General features: G+C 42.4%; 2 protein-coding genes across 7 annotated transcripts in view; both read left to right on the forward strand.

Moving 5' to 3' along the window:
- Positions 1-6,624, forward strand: part of OSBPL8 (oxysterol binding protein like 8) — a 179,235-nt gene extending 172,611 nt beyond the window's left edge. For 4 of the 5 annotated variants that reach the window (XM_039498138.1, XM_039498144.1, XM_039498151.1 and 1 more), the window contains one exon: positions 1,515-1,650. In XM_039498138.1, the coding sequence (XP_039354072.1) occupies positions 1,515-1,650 (136 nt within the window). Of the gene's footprint in view, positions 1-1,514 lie in introns of all 5 variants that reach the window. The other variant, XM_039498130.1, reaches the window with a different exon arrangement.
- A 3,926-nt stretch (positions 6,625-10,550) lies between these two features.
- On the forward strand, positions 10,551-21,366 carry LOC120395987 (Bardet-Biedl syndrome 10 protein homolog). Of its 2 annotated transcripts, XR_005592909.1 has the most exons (3): positions 10,551-10,753; positions 12,018-14,128; positions 19,526-21,366. XR_005592909.1 is itself a non-coding variant. In XM_039520841.1 (2 exons), exons 1-2 carry the CDS (start codon positions 10,563-10,565, stop codon positions 14,065-14,067), a joined length of 2,241 nt encoding a protein of 746 aa, XP_039376775.1. In that variant the 5' UTR covers positions 10,551-10,562; the 3' UTR covers positions 14,068-14,826. The 2 variants fall into 2 exon arrangements, 1 of the variants encoding a protein (XP_039376775.1); XM_039520841.1 differs by lacking the exon at positions 19,526-21,366 and having other exon boundaries at positions 12,018-14,826.
- The last annotated feature ends 1,718 nt before the right edge of the window (positions 21,367-23,084 follow it).

The following is a 23,084-nucleotide window of genomic DNA, read 5'->3' on the forward strand; positions in this document are numbered from 1 at the left end:
CATATTGGTAACTGGAAGATTACTGATTTTCAGTTGTGATACGCATGTGTTTGAAATATGTTGTACATCAACATAAACTTACAGACTGCTTTGCGGACATTGGGATTAAAACAGTTGTGTTTTTCTAATAGTTTGTGTATGCATTACTTCGAGATTGACAGTCCTTTTTTTTTTTTTTTCTTCTGCTATCCTTAATAGCCAACTACGAAACAGGGTTTGCATTGTTTAACTTAGGGGTCGGCAACCTTCAGCGCATGGCACATCAGGGTAATCTGCTGACAGGCCATGAGACATTTTGTTTATATTGACTGCCACAGAGACATGCTGGCCACTGCTTCCCACAGCTCCCATTGGCCGTAGGGTGACCAGATCACCACACTAAAATATCGGGACACATTGGGGTGCCATCAGCCCAGTTCACAGTCTACCCCCGCTCCTCCCAGGCTCCGTCCCCACTCTGCCCCAGGTCCCGCCCCCACACTGTGCCCTTCCTCATCCCCTGTCCCTCTTCAGTCCCCCACCCACTGCTCGCCTGCTGCTCACCACTTCACCCCCGCCCGCCACTCCCTCCTATGGTGCCGACTTCCCCTCTGCCATGTGAATGCTCACCCACCCCTGCACCGCCCTCGCCCCGCCCTCATTCCCCCAAGTCCCCGGCCCTGCCCTGCCTCTTCTCCACCACCTCCCCTGAGCATACTGGGTACCCATTCCTCCCCCCTCCCTCCTGGAAAGCGCTAAGCACCACCAAACATCTGTTAGGCGGAGGGGAAGAGGAGCGGGGATGCAGCACACTGGGGGGAGGGAGGGAAAAGAAGGGGGGACCTTGGTTGCAATTTTTCCCCAGGCAGGCGCCACGGAGTCGGCGCCTGCCTCCCGCTTGTGTCCTTACCTGAATATCTGGACAAATGGCGTCCCGATCGTACATTGATTGGGACAGGAGACAAAGGGTTAAATATTGGGACAGTCCCAATTTTATCGGGACATCTGGTCACTCTAATTGGCTGGGAACAGCGAACCGTGGCCACTGGGAGCTGCGGGGGGCCATGCTTGCAGACGGCCAATGTAAACAAAATGTCTCACGGCCCCCAGTGGATTACCCTGATGGGCTGCGTGCCGAAGGTTGCCGGCCCCTGGTTTAACTGAAAAGAATATGTTCACTGGTATCTATTGAACATGAAGGAAAATGCAATACTTGACTCTTTCTGCTTTGCCGTATTCTTACTTGCAGACTCCAAGGCCTTCAACAAACATGAGGAGTTTGGGATGAGAAATGTTAGTTTCCTGCCATTTTATTTCTCATTTGAGGTCTTTTTTTTTTTTTTAATTGAGTTGATGTCTTGATATTGCGTATCTAAAAGCCCAGTAGAATTACATCAGTTAACCATTTCTCCAAAAGCTGACAGAAAATAGCCTCTTGATATTTCATGGTGTTCCTAACAGAAGTCAGATAATGTAAGAAACTGTTTAAATCATCTTGATGTCCACTTAAGAGAGTTTCTTTTTATATTTTATAGGGATATTATGGCTCTACGGAACCGTGTTACTTCAAATTCACCTCCACTGGAAAACAATTTCTTGCAGCTTAAGCATTATGTCTTTATTTTTCTCATGGTTCTGGTGCAACTTATCATCAATTTCGTGTTCAAATAGAAGGTCTGAACAAAAGACTTTTTGAACTGGAATACTTACTGGGACCATATTTTAAGTTGGTTTGGACTTTAAATGATGCAATATTATCTACAAGAGCCCCTGTAGTTAAACTTAAAGAACTTCACCTCAAATCTTTATGCGTACATGGATCAAGATCTGTCGTATTCCTGCCTAGCCAGTTGAAGTGGGAAATGTGTAAGTGCCAGTACTCTCTTGCTCTTTGTGTATGCCTCACACAAGCACAACAATAGCCTTCTATCTATAATATCTCATAGGCTGTACTAACAAATTTTAGTACAGAAAATGTCAAACTCAACATTCAGAAATCTGTTCCTCTCTCAGTGGGGACATGTAATGTCTATTGATGAAGATAAATTGAGAAAAGAACAAACAAACTTAAATTAACAATTTTGTAACAAAATAACTTCTGAAGTAACCAGCGTTACTATTTTATTGAAAGTACTGTATGGTGAAATGCATTTCAGATCAAACACAAAAAATACGTTAGTAAGCACCATAAGTAATAAGAATTGGCTCAACGCAGAGTTGAAGACTTTACCTGAAATCTGTGTGTGTTTAGTGCTCTAATTTGGGAGGTTTTTCTAAATATATGGCAGTATTTTAATTCTAGATTATGGTGGTGATATACAAACCACTAGATTTTCATGGTTGGCCACTTCAAACCTTTTATTAAAAACATTGGCTTACGTTGTGCATAGAATGAATTGTACAACTGTATAGTACCCATAACGGCTACTATGTTAATGGTCCACCAACATTTCCATTCATAATGTGTCAGGGATTTATAACTATGTAGTTAATTTTTTCTCAGCTTACTAAACTTGAATTAAATTCTGTGGGCACTTCAAATAAGTTGAAGATAAAGACTACTGTTATCAAATGGTTTATTTGATGTTTCTGTAACTCAGAAAAAAATATTAACATGCACAGCTGTGTAAAGTGTGAATGGCTTGATGTTAGTTCTAAACTGCCTTTAATTTTGGAACTTAAGAGTTCAGTCCTGCTATTAGATTGCCACTGCTAATTTTATAAAATACACAGCAACAAACCTTAGCTGTTTAAGAGCAAGATGAAGCCCTAAATCTTCATTAAATTCCTCCTTATTGCAGTATATACACACCATGGAACTCATCCCGATATTCCACAATTGGACAAACTAATAATGTAGAAGTTGGACTTGGATTTTAATGTGACTTTTTATTCTAACATGGTTTTGGTCTGAATTGGTATGTTTCCAAACAACTAATTTTTTAAAGTAAAATTAAGTTTAGATACCAGCATTTACAGGGTGAGATCTCCCTTCCTCCTCCCCCCATTTTGACCCATCTACACGAGTTAAAAGGGGCTCTAGAATCTCAAGTTCTAGATGGGGAGACCTTCACTGGTGTAGATGCTGTGGAAGACAGCCATAAGGCTGTTTTCCAAGAAGCCCCTCTCAAGTCTTGGCATGTAGGGGGCAGGGCCACAGCACTGCAGAGATTCTGGGCAGTGCGGTGGCTGATGCAGCAGCCTTTCAGGAATGCCCTAACTTAAACAGGCCCCCAGGGCTCTCTAGGTTACACCATGGGCCTCTCCAGCCCCTAGAATAACCCATGACTGGCAGGATGCAATGGTGTTTTAAAGCCACCTTCCCTTGGGCTGAGAGTCCTGTGCTCTACCAGTCTCATGCAGTGTTAATGCAAGTAAAATTTAGTTATATTTGTGCTTTGTCTAACCAACTTTTATCTTCCTGTGTCCCTAACATACAGTTTTCCCCACTCCTTTATTGCCCCCACACATGAGACAAATTTTACTCTTTAAGCATCCTGCTTAAATTTGGTAATTCCCCATCCCCTTTGTCATAATGTAGTTTTGTCTTGAACCATTCTCTACAGCACTGTTCTTTTAACATGACTATAATATACACTGGTGTTGTGTACACAGGCACAACCAAATTCTTGTAACTTGGTTGGAACAGTGTCATGTTATGCCTTGTGATTACATTTTTAAAATATAGAAAGAGCTTTACTGTAAAGAGGAGAGAGTTCAACACAATAAGTTCCTAATAGAAACTAAAGGTGGCAGCCATATATAAAAGGTTAACAGTCATAACATAAAGGGTGGGTTAAAAGATGAAAACAGAATGTTGTAATACTGATTTGACACTGCCAGCATTCGAGAGATTGTCATTACACCACTCACATAGAGAGATCTCTTATGCAGATCTGTTCCAAGACCTGTAATGTAGTTGGTATACTCATATAATTTGTGCTATACATGACAGGGACACATAATACATAGGCAAATGTGAGAGCTAACTAGCACTACACCAAGAATTTGGGCAGTAATATTAGATCCCTGAGATATTCCTACAGTTTTTGTGTGTTGAACCTCATATTTGGTAATAACTTATCTAAATTTAAAATGAATGTTTGTTAAAAATGTCCATCTTGCTCAGTATTTATGGGTTTTACTGTTTTTTTCAAGGGCAGTTAAGGAGAAGCCCTTTACGGATATATTTTTAAACTGACTTTAATTTAGTATTGATTTGCAAGCATATCTAGAACTGCATATTTATACTCACGCTGCCATTGTATAGGTCAAAATATTGTAATCGCTAGCTGACGGTGTTTTGGCCCACATCAGAATACTTATGTGCACACCATATATTCCATATTTGAGATCCTGCCCACTTCAACTCTTGTGTTTTGCATATGCATATACTTGAATAAGATGGAGCTAGACAAAATGCCCTTACTTACATACAAGATTATTTTTTCTCCTCTCTCAATATGTTTTTAGAGCCTGACTATCTAAGATATAAGAGCTGTTGGTTTAATTCCTGTCCCAAGAGGCAAGAGTACTTCATGAAATCTTTTAATGAAAAAGTAAAGCAACAGGTCTGCTCTTAGGTGTATTTATTACTCATATTCTAAAAAGCACATGCACTGAAAGCCTGATAATTCCTATTTTGCTCTTCTTTGTATGTAATTCCCTAATGTGAGCAGAAAAAGGAATTTGCCTGATTTTTAGGGTAAGGTTGATTACAGGCCTGGTTTGTAAAGCCTTTTCTTAATACATAATTAACTTAATATTTAGCCACGATGTGTAGTTGATCTTGAAATATTCTTTACTAAAGATTATCAGTTTTCTGCACATAGTCATAAAAACTCTGCTTGTACAGTTTGCAGATATCTGAAGGCAGTAGCCTCCTGCTAGTTTTTAATATTTAAAACAGAGCACTTGTTTTCTCACTTGATTAGATTCTTTATTCTTTTTTCTTGTACAGGAATTAGGAAATATTCTGAACTGATGGTTGTTGCCATGTGTTTTTTGATTGTTTTTTAAAATGCACTCTAAGCCTTTAATTTGCCACTTAACTACTGTAGTTAGGTATAATTGACCTACAAAGAAAGTAAGCGTCATGTGAAGAGCATAGTTCCAGCAATAGATAATGTTTCTTGTATTTCATATGTTGGTTATTTTTAAAATAGTTTGCATTATTTATAAGGGTACAGCATGTCTTCTTTTTTTTTTTCCTCCAGATTAAATCCTGAAAACTTCATTTTATTGTTGTCTTGTAAGATGTTTCATGGATTTTACAGTTCAATGCCCTTCTGTGCCTTTGGGAAATCCTTGTCAGTTTAATGTTAATGAAACAAAATTTGGATTCAGTATATTTGTCTAGCATAACTTGGTGGTAGTTTTTCTTAAAGGCCATTATTACATCACCTAGTTTTCTTTTTGTAAACAAGAATGCTGTACTCTTATGAAAGTTTGACTAATTTATTGTATTTCAAATATATCCTGAACTCTTTGGACATCATTGAAAATAGTCAGATATTTCTGAGTATTATAAACAGTGCCTTCTTGATGGATTTCACACTGTTTTGAGGTGTATAAAGAAAACTTGTCAAATTTGTGCCATACATACAACTGACCTTTTGTGGGGGCTGTGTTTTTGAAGACTACCTTTCTCCCTTCATCAGATTTTTGAAATCACTATATAAAAATCTATCCTTCCACTTCTATTTCAGTTTTCTAGAATTTCTAGCTAGTGAGCAGTGTGTCTGGTCTTTGCTTTTTTGGTCTTCTGTACAATGAAGCTGCAGTGCTTTGTTTGTGATATTACAGAAATAGCCATAATAAAAGTTTAACATCACAGACAGATTATTTTGGCTTCCCTTTGTAATTTACTAAATTTGATCAAGAAATTAACTGATACAGAGGAAAAAATTGGGGGGTGGAGAGATTTTCAAGGGCACAAAGGGCAACAAGGCACCCAACTCCCATTCATGTGTCTTGAAAATCTTCCCCTTAAGCATGTATATCTTTTTAATTATCTAGCCATTTTGTACAAACTACAAACCAAAGGTATATTTAACTGCATGGGGAAAGTGCTCTTTAAAATACATAGCTTGCCACTATTATCTAATTCTTCATTTTTTCTCTAGTTTCAGAACTTCAGGTAACTCAGACTAGCACATTTTTATTCACTTTTTATTATGTTACATATTGTTTGAATTTTTGTACTGTTACATTTTTTTAGAAAATTGAAAATGGACTGTTATACAAAAGCTGTATAGGACCAGTGTTTCATTAATCCAATTCACAGAATATGGAAAGAGCCAGATCCCATGACAAAAATGAATGTGAATGTATGTACTAAAATATTTATATAGGGGAAAAATCCTTTATTCCTGTATGTTTTGTTTCTGCATATATCATGTTAAAATTGCTTTAGTATAGTATTGCAAAGGTTATTTAAAAAAACATGCTCCATGTAGTGTGATAAGAACTACTATGAATTCTTTAGAAAGATCAACAAATTGTGACCATATTGCATGCTTAAATGTACATCTGAGTTCAACATTTTGTTAAATGGCCATTTGTAAATTAAAGCACTACCACTGGTCAATAGTTTTGTATGACTAATGAATAGAATAAAGAGATGTCACCAACAGCATAAGCACAGTATACTGAGTCATGTTTGTGTGTCTGACACCACTACATTTAAACAGATGGTAGGAATGGTACTGAGAGGAACACTTCAAATTGGTTACAGAATCATTTATCCCTGGGTTTCTGTTGCTCCTTATTTACTTTCTATTTCTGGTTTCTGATTACAGATTTAGTATTAGGTTTGCCTAGGGTATCTATTGTAGGTGTTTTAACTGTGGTAAGAGTCTTGCAAAATGAAGCCTCTGTAAAGAGATCTCTGGCAATTTAACTTGTACTGTTTGTTTATTTGTTCTGCTGCTGCTAGGATATCATGGTCTCATTTTGATTAAAATTTCCTAGGGGACCATGTCTTGGCACTTAAGTAATTAGACCAAATATTATAAATTATGTAGGAAGCTACTTTGTGGTGGTTTTGCTCATTTGGTGTGAAGGTTAGTATTAAGATGTTGCTGTGATTTTACATATATTAGGGCTGTCAAATAATTTTTTTAAATAATCACAGTTAATCACAAGATTAAAAAAAATTGTGATTCATCACAGTTTTAATTGCAGTGTTAATAGAATACCAATTTAAATTCATTATAAATATTTTTGGATGTTTTTCTACATTTTTCAAATACATTGATTTCAATTACAATACAGAATTCAGTGCTCACTTTATATTATTTTTATTACAAATATTTGCATTTAAAAAAAAAATTCACCTCATACAAGTACTACAGTGTGCTGGTTCTCAACCAGGGTTATATGTACCCCTGGGCATACGCAGAGGTCCTCCAGGGAATACATCAACTCATCCAGATATTTGCCTAGTTTTACAATAGGCCACATAAAAAACAATAGCAAAATCAGTATAAACTAAAATTTAATTCAGACTGTGATAAATGAAGGGGGTGGGGGCAGTGATGAGCTGCCAAAATCTTAACAACCAGTTCCCTATAAAAAGTTTTGATTTAAGGGGGGGGAGGGGCTGGGACAGGGGGAGACATACCCGTGGGGCCAGGGGCCCCTGCAGGGCCTGGGGCAAATTGCCCCACTTGCCCCCCGAGCAACCCTAGAGCTTGCAGCCCCCTCCCCTCTTACCTTGCCGGCAGCTGGATGACTCAGGAGCTCAACAGAGCTGCCCAGCTGGTGCCGGCGGCTGGCCCTGCTGCAGCTGGGGGGAAGCGGGGGAAGGGCCGGGGGAGCATCAGCCTCCCTAGCTGGGAATCCTGGGAGCAACAGGATGGTCCAGCCCATGGACCAGAGTTCTTTGCCCACTCCCTGGCCCTTTAACAACCTGTTCTCCACGGAGGTCCAATTTAGGTACCGGTTCTTGGGAACCTGGGGGAACCGGCTCCAGCTCACCACTGGGTGGCAGGGAGTAGCTCCCTTTGATGGACACCCAGCCAACCAGTTAGCTGTAAAATCCCTCTTGGCAGCTGTTCTCTACTTATTTTACCTATAAAGGGTTAAAAAGTCCCCCAGATAAAGGGGGGCGGGGTGGGCACCTGACCAAAAGAGCCAATGGGAAGGCTAGAACTCTTTAAAATTGGGAAAGAAACTTTCCCTTTGTCTGTTATTGCTCGGCTGAAGAGATGGGCAGCAGGAATGCTGTGTAAAGTTTGAACCATCAGATCATATCTAGAACTACTTTTAAGCATCCAAATATGCAAGTAAATTAGGAATGTTTAGGCAGACGCGATTAGGTTTATTTTGCAAGGCTTGTGGACTCCTCTGTGCTAACCCCAGATGCTTTTGTTTGCTTGTAACCTTAACCTAACCCCCAAGAAAGCTATTTTGGGTGCTAAATTTTTGAAATTGCTGTTTTAAAATCCAGCAAAAGCCTAAGTTCCAGATGTATTTTCTTCCCTTTTGTTTTTAATAACATTTACCTTTTTTAAGAACAGGATTGAATTTTTGGTGTCCTAAGAGGTTTGCGCATGTTATTTGATTAGATGGTAGCAACAGCTAATCTCCTTTGTTTTCTTTCTCAGCTCTTCCCCAAAGGGCGGGTGAAAGGGCTTGAGGGTACCCCACATGGAGGAATTCCCAAGTGCTCCTTTCTGGGTCCGTTTTTTTTTTTTTTTTTTTTTTGCATTTGGGTAGTGGCAGCATTTACCAAGCCAAGGTCAGAGAAAAGCTGTAACCTTGGGAGCTTAATACAAGCTTGGAGTGGCAAGTATTAATTTTTAAAATCCTTGCAAGCCCCCACCTTCTGTACTCAAAGTGATAGAGTGGGGATTCAGCCTTGACATGGATTTTACAGCAAACCTGCTGGGTGGGCGTCCATCAAAAGGAGTAACCCCCCACTTCAATTCTCTCTCTCTCTCTCTCTATACAGGAGTGGGATGTGGTAAGTTTTCAACACTATGCTTTTTGATAGAAGGAACTTCTGTTTTGGTTGAGATTGCACCAAAAGCTGTGGTCCTTTATGTATATAGATATCCTGCCGCAATCCTATAGTCGTTCTGATCTGCAGCCATATATTGGAGTGTTCCTGTGTGTATATTGGATTTGTTAGTTGTGTCCTTCTGAGTAGTTTGTAGTTGACTTAGCTCTATTATCTTGAGATGCTGTTGAATTCTACTACTGAATAGTTTTGGCAGTAAGTTAATTGGGAAGGGCTCTGGCTGGGGGTGTGGGCTCTGGGGTGAAGCTGGGACCGAGGGGTTGGTGCAGGAGGGTCTCCGGGCTGGGATGGAGGGGTTTGGAGGATGGGAGAGGTCAGGGCTGGGACAGGGATGCGGGACGGGGGCAGGCTTTGGGCAGCACTTACCTCAAGCAGCTCTTAGAAACAGCAGCATGTCCCCCCTCTGACTCCTATGCAGAGGTGCTGCAGGCAGCTGTACGCGCTGCCCTGTCCGCAGGTGCCACCCCTGCAGCTCCCATTGGCTGCGGTTCCTGACCAAGGGGAGCTGTAGGGGCAGCAGTTGGGATGGGGCACTGTGTGCAGCCCCCTGGCTGCCTCTACATGTAGGAGCCAGAGGGGGGACATGCCGCTGCTTCCGGGAGCTGTACAGCATGGGGCAAGGCCTGCCCCTGCACCCAGGCTGGAGCACGGAAAGCCCCTGACACCACTTCCCAGTGGGAGCTCAAGGGCCTGATTAAAATGTCTGGAAGGGCTGGATATAGCCCCCAGGCCATAGTTTGCCCACCCCTGACAATAGGGTGTGCATGTCTTATGCCTTGTAATAAGAGGGAAGGCCTGCAGAGTGCAAAAAATGCTCCTGTTACGGAGAATGAAATTAATGATGGTCCTTGTCTACAAGGCACAATGTACCTGTTCCTATATGGCTGTGCTGCAAGTGACTGCTGAGCACCAGGGGGTGGGACAGAACCGAGCCGGCAGGGAGAAGGTAAAGAACAGCATCGTCCTGCGAACACTGTCCTGTATTTCTGAAACAGGGTCGGCAACCGCGCGCTACTGCTATCGCTGGGTTGCCAACGCCAAATGTTCAAACACTGAGTCGCGCCCCCAAAAAATCTCCTCTTTGTAGAGGCCGCTTTCAAGCTGCCCTGGGGCGGGAGCCTTGGGGCTGCACGTGGGTCACTGGTCCAAGATCTTCCCTACACCCGGCAGCGCCAGGAACTGATTTTTTATCAAAGGAAACTTGCCTCCCGCCCTTGGGCTAGAGCGCCCGGGCCTGTCCCCGCCGCGTTACCCCAGGAGCGCGCGCCCAGCGCGGGGCTCGCACGTGCTGTGCGCGAGGCGGCGGCAGGCGGGCGGGCGGGCCCAGCGCAGGTACCAGGTCCGCGCACCCCACACGCGCCACTAACGAGCGGCTCGGCTCAGAGCGAGGCTGCCTCCGTCGCCGGCCCCGCGCGCCTCTGGGAGAAGCGGCACGAACTGGAAAAGGCGGCCGCGGGCTCGGCCCAACCGTATTGACCCCGCCCCTTAGCTGGCACGTTACCGCGTTCAAACGTGATGGCGTCACGGCGCCTCAAGGCCACAGCGGCGGGCGGTTTCCATGGCGTCCGCGGCGTCCCTGGACTTGGGGCGGCTGGTGCAGGAGGCCGAGGCGCTGGCGAGCGCGGTGCGGGGCGCGCTCGGGCCGCGCGGGGGGCAGGTGCTCGTGACCCGCCCTACGGGAGAGACGCTGCTCACGCGGGACGGGAGGCGAGTGCTGGAGGCGCTGAACCTAGGCCCGCCTACGGCCAGGTAACCCCGGCCCGGTTACGGGCCCGCGCCTTCCCGGGGCTGCCGGAGCCGCCTCCGGCTGCCAGTCGCTTGTGGCTGCGACCCCTCCCCGCCGTGAGCGCCTCGGAGCGCCGCTGTGGGGGTCCCGGATTCCCGGGCCGCAGCCGGGCCCTGAAGCCCTGGGACTTCCCAGGGGGCAGAGTGGCGGCGGCGGCTTGTCCCCTCGCAGCAGCCGGGAGAAGAGAGATCAGTGGAGCAGCTGCTCCCCCTGGGCAGAGACAGCACAGCCCCTTCTGCCAGCGGCCCCGGGGCTTCGTTACACCCCTTTACACCCAGCTTCACCCTCCCCTCCACGAGCCGGGTGCTGATGGGGACGATACAGTCCCCTCCCCTGCCCCCGGCAGCGGCCAGGGCCAGGATCCTCGCCCTTCACAGCACCTGGGGACACGGAGGAGTTGGGGCTTCTCGCTAGGATGCTGTGGCCTTTTGCTGTCACTGGTGCCTGCCTGCCTCTTGTCTACCTCTGTGTCTGGCATGTCTTTCAAGCTCTGGGCAAACCTTGCCATTTGTTAAAATGACAGCTGGGGAGAACCTGCAGTCGGTCATGAGTAAGACTACGTTTTAAGTCATGGACAGTAAATAAAAAATCACAGCCCGTGACCTGTCCATGACTTTTACTGTCTACCCCTGACTAAAACTGGGGGCACACCACGGATACTCGGGGCCTGGCCTGGGGGCATCGGGGTGGGAGAGAGGCAGGTTCCCTACCTGGCTCCTGGGAAGCAGCGACCTCCAGCTCCTAGCTTCTCATGCTGCTTCCGCTTTGCCCCCAAGCCCCTCTTCTGCAGCTCCCACGGTTGGGAACTGCAGCCAATGGGAGCTGCAGGGGTGGTGCCTGTGGGCAGAGGCAGCACGTGGAGCTAGGAGCTGAGGGAGGGGAGTTCCTGTTGCCCTTCTGAGGAGTCCCCACAGTTAAGCATCGCCCAGAGCCCCTCACACCCAAACTCCTGCTGCTGGGGGTCGGGAGGGGGTGGGGTGCAACTGGCCCAAGGGCTGCCCGAGCTGCTCAGGTGGCTCCCAAGCCAGCCACACGAGACACTGCAGAAGTCAGAGTCATGGAAATCTGCAACTTCAGTGACAAACACGGAGCATGAGTCATGAGTGGCTAGTATTACCTGTTGAAAAGTGAATAGTTGAAACACTTTTCTCTTAATAAATTGAAGCTATTAATTAAAATCTGTTGGTAAAAACCACCCTTAATTTACTTTTTCTTTTTTTCTACCAGAATGATAGTAGCTTGTGTCTCCAGTCACCACAGCATGACTGGAGATGGTGCTAAAACATTTATCATCCTGTTGTCCAAATTACTCAGAGGACTTCAAGCAATTCTTGATAAAAGAGAAGGATCTCCATTTTGTGAGGATATTCAAAGGAGCAAGAGAGATCAAAAACATTGTCACAGTCTGAAGCAAATATCTCAGTCTCTTATGACATTTCAGACTCACATATTGGACCACATCATGGCACAAGACCTAAGAAAACATTTTCTATCTGCTTTTTCTAGTTGGGAAGGAGAGATAAGTAGGGACACAATGGAGTCAATATTAGAAGCTTACTTTTGTGGAAGAATAGGAAATAGTCATCAGAAGCTTCTTTCCCAATTGAGTTGTGATTTCTATTACAGGTGTATACCTTTCAAAAATGGTAAAAATGAAATGCTGGATTTGGTGGATAAATATTTTGTAGAATTGCATTCTGCTATAACAGGTCTTCCTGTTTCAAATTCCAGGATCTTAGAGGGACTTGTTCTTCACAGAGATTTTGCTGTGTACTGTCCAGCAGATGGTGACATAAGAATGTTAATTGTAACGGAATCGATCGACTCTGCTCTTTCTGCCTCTGGTTTAGAATTTGTTGTAAATGCAGAAGTTCAGTATCAGGCTTCCCAAGTCTGGATTACAAAAAGAACAGAAGCTATAATGAAGCACTTGCAAAACAACAATATAAAAGTATTATTGTCAAGTGTGAAACAACAGGAAATAGTTATTTACTATGCAAAAATAAGTGGTATATCTATTGTAGAGTGTTTATCATCAGAAGAAATCTCTCTTCTCTGCAAGACCACAGGTATCTCACCTTTTATACCTACTCAGGACAATATACGTAGTGAGATCTCTGAAACCATGATAGCAACATTTTGTCAGCCTCTTGTACTTGGCTCCAAGAGATATGTTCATCTTGGTTTGACAAGGACATGTGCTTTTGAGCCTCATTGTGTAATATTTTGTGGACCAGTGCGTGGTGTCACTGAGCAGCATGCCTCTGCTTTTCACGGAGCATTTAAAATGTTACAACAACTATTTAAAGAAGTTGATCTGAGTGACGGATGTGAAGCACAACCTGAAAACACAAATAATGCTTCAAAAAATGTACATTGTAGTTGGCAACAGTCAGCTACTCAACAAAAATTCATAATGGAGAATATTTCTTGTAATAGGGAAAAGGTCAATGACCAACAACTGAAAACATCTATGGCTGAAACAGAAAAACAGTTTATAGACTCTTCTTCATGGGTAGATGAAAATCCATCATGTAATCAAACAGACTTGAAAAAATCTTCAGACCTAGCCATGCCCCTTGTAAAATTAGAGAGTGATTTTATGTTTCCAGCTCTAATTGACAGAGGTAGTTCTGTAAGAGAGTTACAGAAACCACCACTGAAATGCAAGCATCCAAGTGAAATGTGGGTAATGAATAATAGTGAGCCAGTTGTCGTCAACCACAGGATTTGTAATGATATGACAGCAATAGAAAACACCAGTACATCAGTTGTGTCCAAACAGCTGAATGCTGCTCAAGAGTATTGGAAACCAGGCAATCCTATAGTTCCATTTGAGTATGAGAAGAGTTATAAACACACAGTCCAAAGTTACACCAACTTGGTCATACAGGCAGGATCAGTTTTGCCAGTTGGAGGTAACTTTGAGATCCTGTTACATTATTATCTCCATTCCTATGCAAAACAATGCCAACAACCAAAAATAACTGTTATTTCTACTGTAATTGCTGATGCATTGCTAAGCATTCCAAAAATCCTTTACAGGACAACAAAAGAGAACAGTTTTACTCAGGTCTATTTCAAAGCCACTAGTGCACTTCAAACTAATCAGCAGCTGCCCATGCATCAACAAGGTCTAGAATCGGTGTATTGTAAATATCAGTTAGTAGCTTCTGTTCTTCATTGTCTTACAAAGCTTCTCACTATTGATTTAATAATTGGTATTAAGAGACCACCTCAAAAGACCGAGGTTAATGATTCAGAAGAAGATTTATGAAAACAACATTTTTGTTTCTCCTATGTTGTTACTGGAAGATTTTGATTCAATTATATTAAGCCAATGATGTTACTTTAGAAACACTCAGGGCTGGCTCCAGGCACCAGCTTAGCAAGCAGGTGCTTGGAGTGGCCACTCTGGAGCGGGGTGGCAGGTTCAGGTATTCGGCGGCAATTCGGTGGAGGGTCCCTCACTCCCGCTTGGAGCGAAGGACCTCCTGCTGAATTGCCACAGATCACGATCACAGCTTTTTTTGGCTGCTTGGGGTGGCAAAACCCCTGGAGCCAGCCCTGGAAACACTGCTTTTAATTTAAAACCTTTATTTCCAATTTATCTATTGGTATTAATAGGTATTAAGGTTGTGGCCTGCCCTAACGGATTTTCCCAGGAAAGTCACAACTAGCTAACTTTCCTTTGAAGGACACGGATACAGCCCTCCGCTCAAGAATAGGCAACAAGCAATAAATTATTCAAAAACAAAAATACTTATTTAGAAGTGAATAGTTACAGTAAAAGAGTAGAGATAGAGGTAATAGAGTTACAGTATAAACATGAAGCAGCGTGGCAAATAGACACAGCCCTAGTATTACTGTTTCAATTAACTATCACATATAACAATATGATCATTCACTTTATACCTTATAACAATATTTATTACATATACCAGTTAGGGGCTGTCAAGTGATTAAACAATAATAAAATACTATTTATTTAAATATTTTTGGATGTTTTCTACATTTTCAAATATACTGATTTTAATTAGAACACAGAATACAAAGTGTACAGTGCTTATTTTGTATTTATTTTTATTACAACCTAATACTGTAGTGCAATCTCTTTATAATGAAAGTTGAACTTACTGATTAGCATATGCTAATTAGCCACTTGTACAGAAAGCTCCTCCTCTGTCCCATAGACTTCTATGGACTCAATGCAGCCTTATGGGGTTTTTCAGCTGACCTTTGGATGAGCCCTAGCTACTTCCTGTCTGGACATCCCATTGGTTTCTATGGGGTACAGTGTACTCCTATGGGGTTTTGCTGAGTCATTCCCCACAGGAAGTGATGCAATACTTTGCCTTGATTGCATCATCCCTATTCATTTCTGTGGGCTCCAATGCATTCCTATGGGATTTCCCACTACATTACCTAATCCTATACTATAGCTGCCATTACTGTATTTTCTAATTTAAACTATTCTTAATTTTTATTTCATTAAAGCTTTATTCTTAGAACTAATTAAGCATGTCAAAGCATGTCAAAGGGTCCTCACACTACCACCACTCATTTTATATTCAATTAAGCAATTTAAAATTTTGGCAAATTTAAACCCTTTTCAAGGTTTTTCTGTGGATTTCCAGTTTAGGGTTTGGTAAGCCATTTCGGGCAAGTGAGACAAAAATCTTTTGTCACAATGTGTCCTGGTCAAGTCTGGATGCCCAAAGCTCAGTGCAAGGACAAATACTTCTTTCTGTAATAAAGAGGGAAGAAAAAGCAGATCATTGCAGGGGTTTGTATTGCTGTTGAACTCAGGAAAGCAATTTCTGTTGTTTTATCAGGCAGGTTTCAAACACAAGCAAATGTAACAGTATGCATTTAGGGTTACATTGATTCTGGCCCTGTGCACCATATTGTGGAGGGTCTTGAGATTCACCATTGGGCAGACTCGCACACCTCATTTTTCACATTTTAAATATTTATGCAAACTAAGTGAATTTTGGTTTCCCTGGCAAGTCACCTGTGGTTACCTGTAGTTATCTAATTTTTTTCTGTCCACTATATTCTTATAATCCATTTCACATCAATATTTTCACTGTTAAGACAGCCATCCGTAGACTCTAGGCCACTGTAGTATATTCCTATAAACGACTGTCTGGCTGCATATGATATCTAGAATTTCTATTCTTTATCTAATAATTTTTATCATAGTAGCAATAGTAGGAAGTAAATCCACATTATGACTGGCCAACATTTGATCTGTCAAATTGATTTTACATGGTATTCATGGCTTCCAATATTTTCAGCTATTCTGGCTTATGTTCTCATGGTGTCACTATAAAAATAGGCTGAGTGTAGGAAAGAGGCTGTACTATTAAACTACCAAACATCTTTTCAAACTGTGTTGATCATCAGTTTTCTTCAAGTATCAGATGTTAGTCTATAAGGTGCCACAGGATTCTTTGCAGTTTTCTTCAAGTTTCTCATCCTAAAACTTACTTGAAGATTAGTCTTAACTTGATGCCTTAATTTACCTGTTTTTTTTAACTGTCTACCATAGTGATGCATGGAGGAAAGAGAATACTGAGTAAATGGGCAGCTGCAGCTGGGGAAAGTGATCATATTTGTATCCCTAGTAATAGTATTAGGTATCAATACTAATATCAACAGGGATTTTATAATCATTAATTTGAAGTATTATGGGAAATTTAAAGATCTTATGTTGTAAACATACTTTTCTCTCTCGTCAATAACCACTCACATGATTAAAACGGAATGTCAGGTTTCTTCATTTTTTGTGCTGTTTGTTTCCCTTTTACATTTTTCTCAGTATATTCAGTGGTGATTGATTGAAGTCTTTTTCACTTTCAGGTCCTCCTACTGCCGTATTTTGTTTGCAAATACAGTAGCAAACTTTATTTAAATACAAATTTCCATTTGAATTAAAAAATCTTGCCAAAATTTCTATTAATTTGGATTTTATAAAAGTTTGTTTTACAGCATGTGAATTTTAACCAAAAGTTGAGTTGATACTGTACCTTGAGCTTTAGGAAATTTGAGAAAAAGAGTTAAACTGAAGCAAAAAAAAAGTTGCTTAAACATATTGTGGTGATAAAGTTGAACTTTTTGTTCTAAAAAAAAAAGTGAAGCTCATTGTTTTAAAATGTGCCCCAAGGCTACCTTCATGTTTAATGAAGTGGTAGAGCCCACAGAGATTACAGGATCCAACATGCAATTCTCCATTTTGACCCCGTCATGATGGGAGCTATAGTCTCTGGGCTGGACTGTCTGAGTAAGATGAGGGCAGGGCAAATGACACCATTTTATGCACATTAGTGTAGACCAGGGGTCCCCAACGCGGTGCCCGTGAGTGCCATGGCGCCTGCGGGGACATCTAAATGTGCCCGCGTCCTGGACGGCAGTGGAACACCCGTTGAAATGCTGCCAAATTTCTGCGGCGTTTCGACAGCAACGCCTCTTGATGACGTCACTTGTTGGCAGCAAGTGACATCAAGAGGCGTTGCCGCCGAAACGCAGAAATTCGGCGGTGACGCCACTTGCCGCTGACAAGTGACGTCATCGAGAGGCATCACCGCTGAAATGCCGCAGAAATTCGGCGGCATTTCGGCGGGTGCTCCACCGCTGCCAGGGTCCTTCGTCTGGCGCCCGCCAGATGAAAAGGTTGGGGATCACTGATGTAGACCATAGGCTCCAGTAAGTTGCCAGTGCAGCTCTCATTTGGGAAAAATGTGGATGATGCCTTGGACTGTTCTAACACAAGGAATATCAACTGTAATGACTAACAATTTTTTTTTAAAATTTAGGACCTAGTCCTGCAATCATCTCCATTTGGGTGGACCCCTGCACTTGATTCATTTGAAAACAGTGGGTCCCAGTGTAGGCGTAAGTGTCTGCCTTTACAGTTCTCAAGGCAGGCTAAAGGTCTAAGTTATCTTTTGCTAGCATAGTCACTTGTTTGGGGGTGGGGGGGTTAGGAGGAAGGGCTGGAAGAGGATCACTCTGGCATCCCCCTATTGCTACAAAACTTAATTAGGTGCTTGAATACATGGTGATGGGTGCAGTATAAGTAGAAATCACCATTCTAAAAGACCTTGAATTACAGAGAATTGTATGCAGCTCACCCAGCATGCTTCAAGGCCACTCTGAGTACCTTCTGCTGGCCTTCAAGCTGCCATCTTGAACTTGGATTCTGTGTATTAACCTGATACTAGATTATTAAAACTGCCTAACAGGTATGCAGGTTCCTATGTATCTTGTGGAAACTGGTCCACAACTTTGGTGAAGGGCGCAAAATCTGCAGCCCTCTGAAGCTTCCACAGAATAAACCATTTACATTTTAAAGTTTGAGTTTTTATTAAACATGAAAATGAGTAATTCAATCAGGACTCTGTCCCCTGATGTTATTTATGTTGACATTCAATTTATTTTACACTGTTGTAACATTTTCAGTTTATGTACCACAGATTTTTGTATAGATAAAGGAAAATTGTACTGTAGAGTATGAAGGGTCTGATAGCTGGATAAAAGAGTAGTTAGGATTCCTGGCACTTGGGGAAGCAATTTGGGATTAGCTCATTACCTATCGTTTGCCCCACAAGATAAGAAAAATATAATCTAAATCATTTTATCATGGTTAAAGCATTAAGGCTAATTAAGAAGTTGGCAAACTTGATGTCAGGTGTAAATAGTCTGTCTTTGTATACAAAAGTTATGTGGGAGAATTTACAAAATAGAATGATATACTGTCTCTGTGCCTCAGTGGGTCACATAGCTGAGGATGCCAGATTCCCGAGAAACTTCTGAGAAATAGAGCAGACTTACCCTAGACTGGTGGTTATTCTACCATTAGATATACCATGCCAGTAACAAAGGTCTCTCTCACCACACTGGTTAACATGAAGTCTAAAATGCAGTTTCCTCAGGCATTCCAGCATTTATTTCACCACCCAGACACAAGACTTTATGATGAGTGGTAAACAATTTAATCAAACAAAGGGTTCTACTGATCTCAAGAGACCAGCCACATAGCCAGATCAGTATTGGGTAAGATCTGAGTTAAATATAATCAGAGTGCTGCCAATCCTTTAGTAACTAAAATCTAAAGATTTATTTATAAGGAAAAGAAGCGGAAAGTTAAAATGGTTAAGGAAATCATATACATACAAGTAATTGCAAAATTCTTCTGTCAGGTTTGAAACTGTGATGGAATAAACTGCTAGTCTGCAGATGTGTCTCTGGAAATTACCCAGACAGCTTGGGGGTCATCAGTCATTGTTTAGAGCTTCCTTGTTAGAAACCCAATTCAGAGAAATGAAGCAGGAAATTCAGACACAATGGAGATGTTTCCAGGGTCTTTTATATCTTCTCCCAATCCCATGTGGATGGAATTTTACTGTCCCAAACAAAGCTCCCAATCTCAGATTGTGGAAAATTACAGGCACAAGAGGGAGTCCAGGGTCACATGAGCAAGTCACATGCCTTTACATGCTTTGATGACTCTCAGGAGCAGCCGTTGCCCATATTCTTTCTAAAGTGTCCATAGGAAGACTTGCTGGGCTGGATGAGTTTCTTCTGTGTCCCATTGCAAGAGTTAATCTTCTTTAATGGGCCATCAACACAAAGCTGCCTGGCTTCATTGTATATTTTACCTGGTGGGTATTACCCCAGGAACAAACACATTTGGGATACAGATCTATAGCCAATGTTCATATCTTCATATACAAAAATGATACATGCATATAAACAGGGTAATCATACCTGGCAAATCATAACTTTACATCGACCCCTTACATGATATACTTTGTTGCAGTTGTATAACAGTGGTAGCAACAATGATATACATAGTCACATTTCAATCATATGGCATCACAATACCATATAATTGTTTTAAGATACCTCTCCACTGATTCTTTCCACCTTTCCCTCAACATCTGACCCTGCTTTATTGCATCTCTCACCACTGAATGCCAGTTAAGTTGGGTATTTGAATGTTACTGCTCTTACTTTGGGAACCATCTTTTTTCACTTTTGAACTACGAAAGACAGCTGAGACCATGGCATTCATTTTGTGACGACAGGGACACAACTCTTCCAAGAAGAACACTAGTTCTCCTTTCTGGATTGGCCATTGTGAGGCACTTATCCAGCATATGACTATTTCATTTTCAATCCTGGCATTATGATCATTTTGTGCCTATGTTCCACAGGCTCAGGGAAAAGAGAGAAAAGCATTAGTCCAGCCTTCTGGGATGCCACCAGGTTCACCTACTGATCTGACTGTTTCCATAGTAGAATCCTCTGCATTCTAGATCTGTGGTTCTCAACCTTTTCCATACTGTGACCCCATGTTAGAACAGAAAAATGTTTTGGGACTTCCCACCTTCTGTATACTCATAAAGGGAGGATGGTTCTGTGGTTGTAACTCCTCAAAACCTGTCTGAGACATTCCATGTCCTAGATCAGGGCTAGTGTCTCCCCACTGGTATTTTCTCCTTGAAGCTTCTGTCCATCTCCACTGGGTGGTGTATGCACATTTTTAAGTGCTCTAATCTGTGCTGGCAGAGGACATTCACTTCACGCATGTGACTTCTTAAAAAAATATGCAAGAGTTTTAGCCACATATCAAGTAGCATAACAACAAATAGAGGCCACATTTTGAAAATGTGGCTCATACAGTACGTCCAGGAACTGAAACTGTATCTCTTGTAGGTCAACAGTCAGGATGTGATGGGCTTTTAGGCTGGCAATAATTCAATTTTTGAATGTTGCTGTTTGGGAGTTTTTCCAGTCTTAACATATTAATGGGTGGTGTGACATTGCACCCCATATTCATCATAGTAATATTATTATGATATGATTATGACATAATTATGATGCATTTTGTAAAAGATAAGTAATGTGAGGTGCCACTGAAAACGTTTTTTGCTTAATATGATTATCCTATTTGTATGCATGTATCATTTTTGTATCTGAAGTTATGAATCTTGATTATGTATCTGTATTTCAAATCTAGTTATACCTGGGTGACGCCCACTAGGCAAGATGCTTTCAGTCTAGATCGGTGTTTCTCAAATGCGGACACCAGAGCCTTTTCTTGCAGCCACAGTCATCTGGGCTGTGATTGGGGGCAGGGACACAAAGCAATGGCCCCTCGCCCAGGGCCTACAGCAGTGGTTGGGCCTTGACCCCTCCAGAGACACAAACACTGGAGGTGCAGGCAGCTGGTGAATCCCACACTTTCCCAGGGGTAGGGGAGGCAGGCTTCGGCCACAGGGCTTCAGGCTCAGTCCATGTGATGGCAGGCTCTGGTTCCAGGCTCCGCTGGGCTCCACTGCCTCCCTGCCCACCTCCCCATCCAGGGCTTAATTTGTGTCAGGGCTTTCTGGGGTTAAGTAAGTCTGCTGTGATACAAATATCACTTTTCACAGCAGAACACTTACCAGCTAGCAAGTCTTAGGGGGGAAAAAACATGCAGCCAAAAAAGCAAAAGAAACAATGAAAAGACAAGAACATGCAAAGCGCCTTATTTGTGTTTCTCTTCTGTTTAGGTCCAGTAAAGAACAGAGACAAATGTAAATTATTACTGAGTCTGAAAAAAAACCCTACATAAATAACTTACAATGATTTGGACACGTGTATGTGCATATTTATTTGTTTTTCCTAAAGTTAATTAAGTATTTTAGGAAAAATTGTCACTGCGGCCACCAGCAATAGTTGGTGGCCACATTCTAAGGCCACCAAAACATTTCTTGTGAGAATCCCTGGTCTAGATATTTTCAGAGTGGTAGCCGTGTTAGTCTGTATCAGCAAAAACAATGAGGAGTACTTGTGGCACCTTAGAGACTAACAAATTTATTTGGGCATAAGCTTTCATGGGCTAGAACCCACTTTATCAGGAAAATACAGAAGGAGGTATAAATAAATGAAAGGATGAGAGTTGCCTTACCAAGTATGAGGTTAGTCTAACGAGACAATTCAATTAATAGCAGGATACCAAGGGAGGAAAAATAACTTTTTGAAGTGGTCATGAGTGGCCCATTTCAGACAGTTGACAAGAAGGTGTGAAGGTCTAGATAGTGGGTGGGGAAGGGCCTGTTTAAGGTAATGAACCATTAGGGAAAACAATAGGCCTTAGAAGAAGTTTATCTCCCACCTGGTGAGCCCTCCTGAGAACACTCCAGACAGCCTGTAAAAAATGGCTGCTATGACTCTACAAGGACATTTGACCAGGCCACATGATTCTGGACTCCATCTTGGGATGTCAGTATTTTTCCACAACCAGTGTGAGAACCAAGTTTTGAAACAAAGGGTTCCCTCCATATGATAAATCTATATAAGGCAGGGAGTGACACCATCTGTTGTTCTTCCTCCCCACACAAGAAGACGCCTGGAAACACCTGAGAAACAAAGACTGAACTGGTGGAAGTCCTGGACCCAGGCTAGAGGGATTTCTAGCCTGTGTATGAAAGACTTGGGGATTTCAAGCTGTAAAGCAAGTGCAGCTTCTCCCTTAAGATTCCCCTAAGAATCTGCAGCCTGCTTGTATCATCAGCCAGGGTGAGAATTTGCTAAGTCATATCCTAACTTAGACTTAGTTTGTGTCTTGTTTATTTACTAGGTAATCTGCTTTGATCTGTTTGCTATCATTTAAAATCTATTTTTTGTAGTTAATAAACTCGTTTTTGCTTTATCTAAATCAGTGAGTTCGAGTGAAGTGCTTGGGAATCTTAGCTCAGAGAGGCTGTTGCATATTCCTCTCCACATTGAGGGGTGGGGGTGAACTCTATGAGCTTACACTGGACAGTTCCCTATGCAGCACAAGATGGTATAATTTTGGGTTTATGCTCCAGAGGGTGTGCGTGCCTGGGGAGCTGAGAGTTACCTTGGTTTTAGCCTTTCCATTGTTGGTTTGTGCAGTGGTTAGTCAGAGAGCTTGCATGTAACTGCAGCTGGGTGTGTCCCTTCTTGTGTGTGTGCTGGTGGAAGTGTAAGACTGGGAGCATGTCTGTAGCTTGTCACAGCAGCACAGTCTGAGAGGGAGCCCATGCTGGTGGATCAGAGGGCTCAGTAGTACCCCAGTTCCAGGCAGCACCCCGGCGGAACCCATCACAGATGGCATTGGACATACTTCTAGATACAGTGACACACAATTTCCTGCCTCTTTTGTGTGGTTAACTTGCCCAGGTCCTCTTTTTTGGCAGGTGTGGCCATATAGATTGCTAATGGGGACAGATTTCTATATGGACTACCATATAACCATCTGATGATTTATACATGTAC

The sequence above is a fragment of the Mauremys reevesii genome, linkage group 1 (genome assembly GCF_016161935.1).
Source record: "Mauremys reevesii isolate NIE-2019 linkage group 1, ASM1616193v1, whole genome shotgun sequence".
NCBI classification, from domain to species: Eukaryota; Metazoa; Chordata; order Testudines; family Geoemydidae; genus Mauremys; species Mauremys reevesii.

Bases quoted from the DNA above. Each gene is read 5' to 3' on its own strand.
- LOC120395987 (XM_039520841.1), top strand. From the start codon at position 10,563: ATGGCGTCCGCGGCGTCCCTGGACTTGGGGCGGCTGGTGCAGGAGGCC. The intron at 10,754-12,017 runs GTAACCCCGGCC...TTTTTCTACCAG, and splicing joins CTAGGCCCGCCTACGGCCAG to AATGATAGTAGCTTGTGTCT.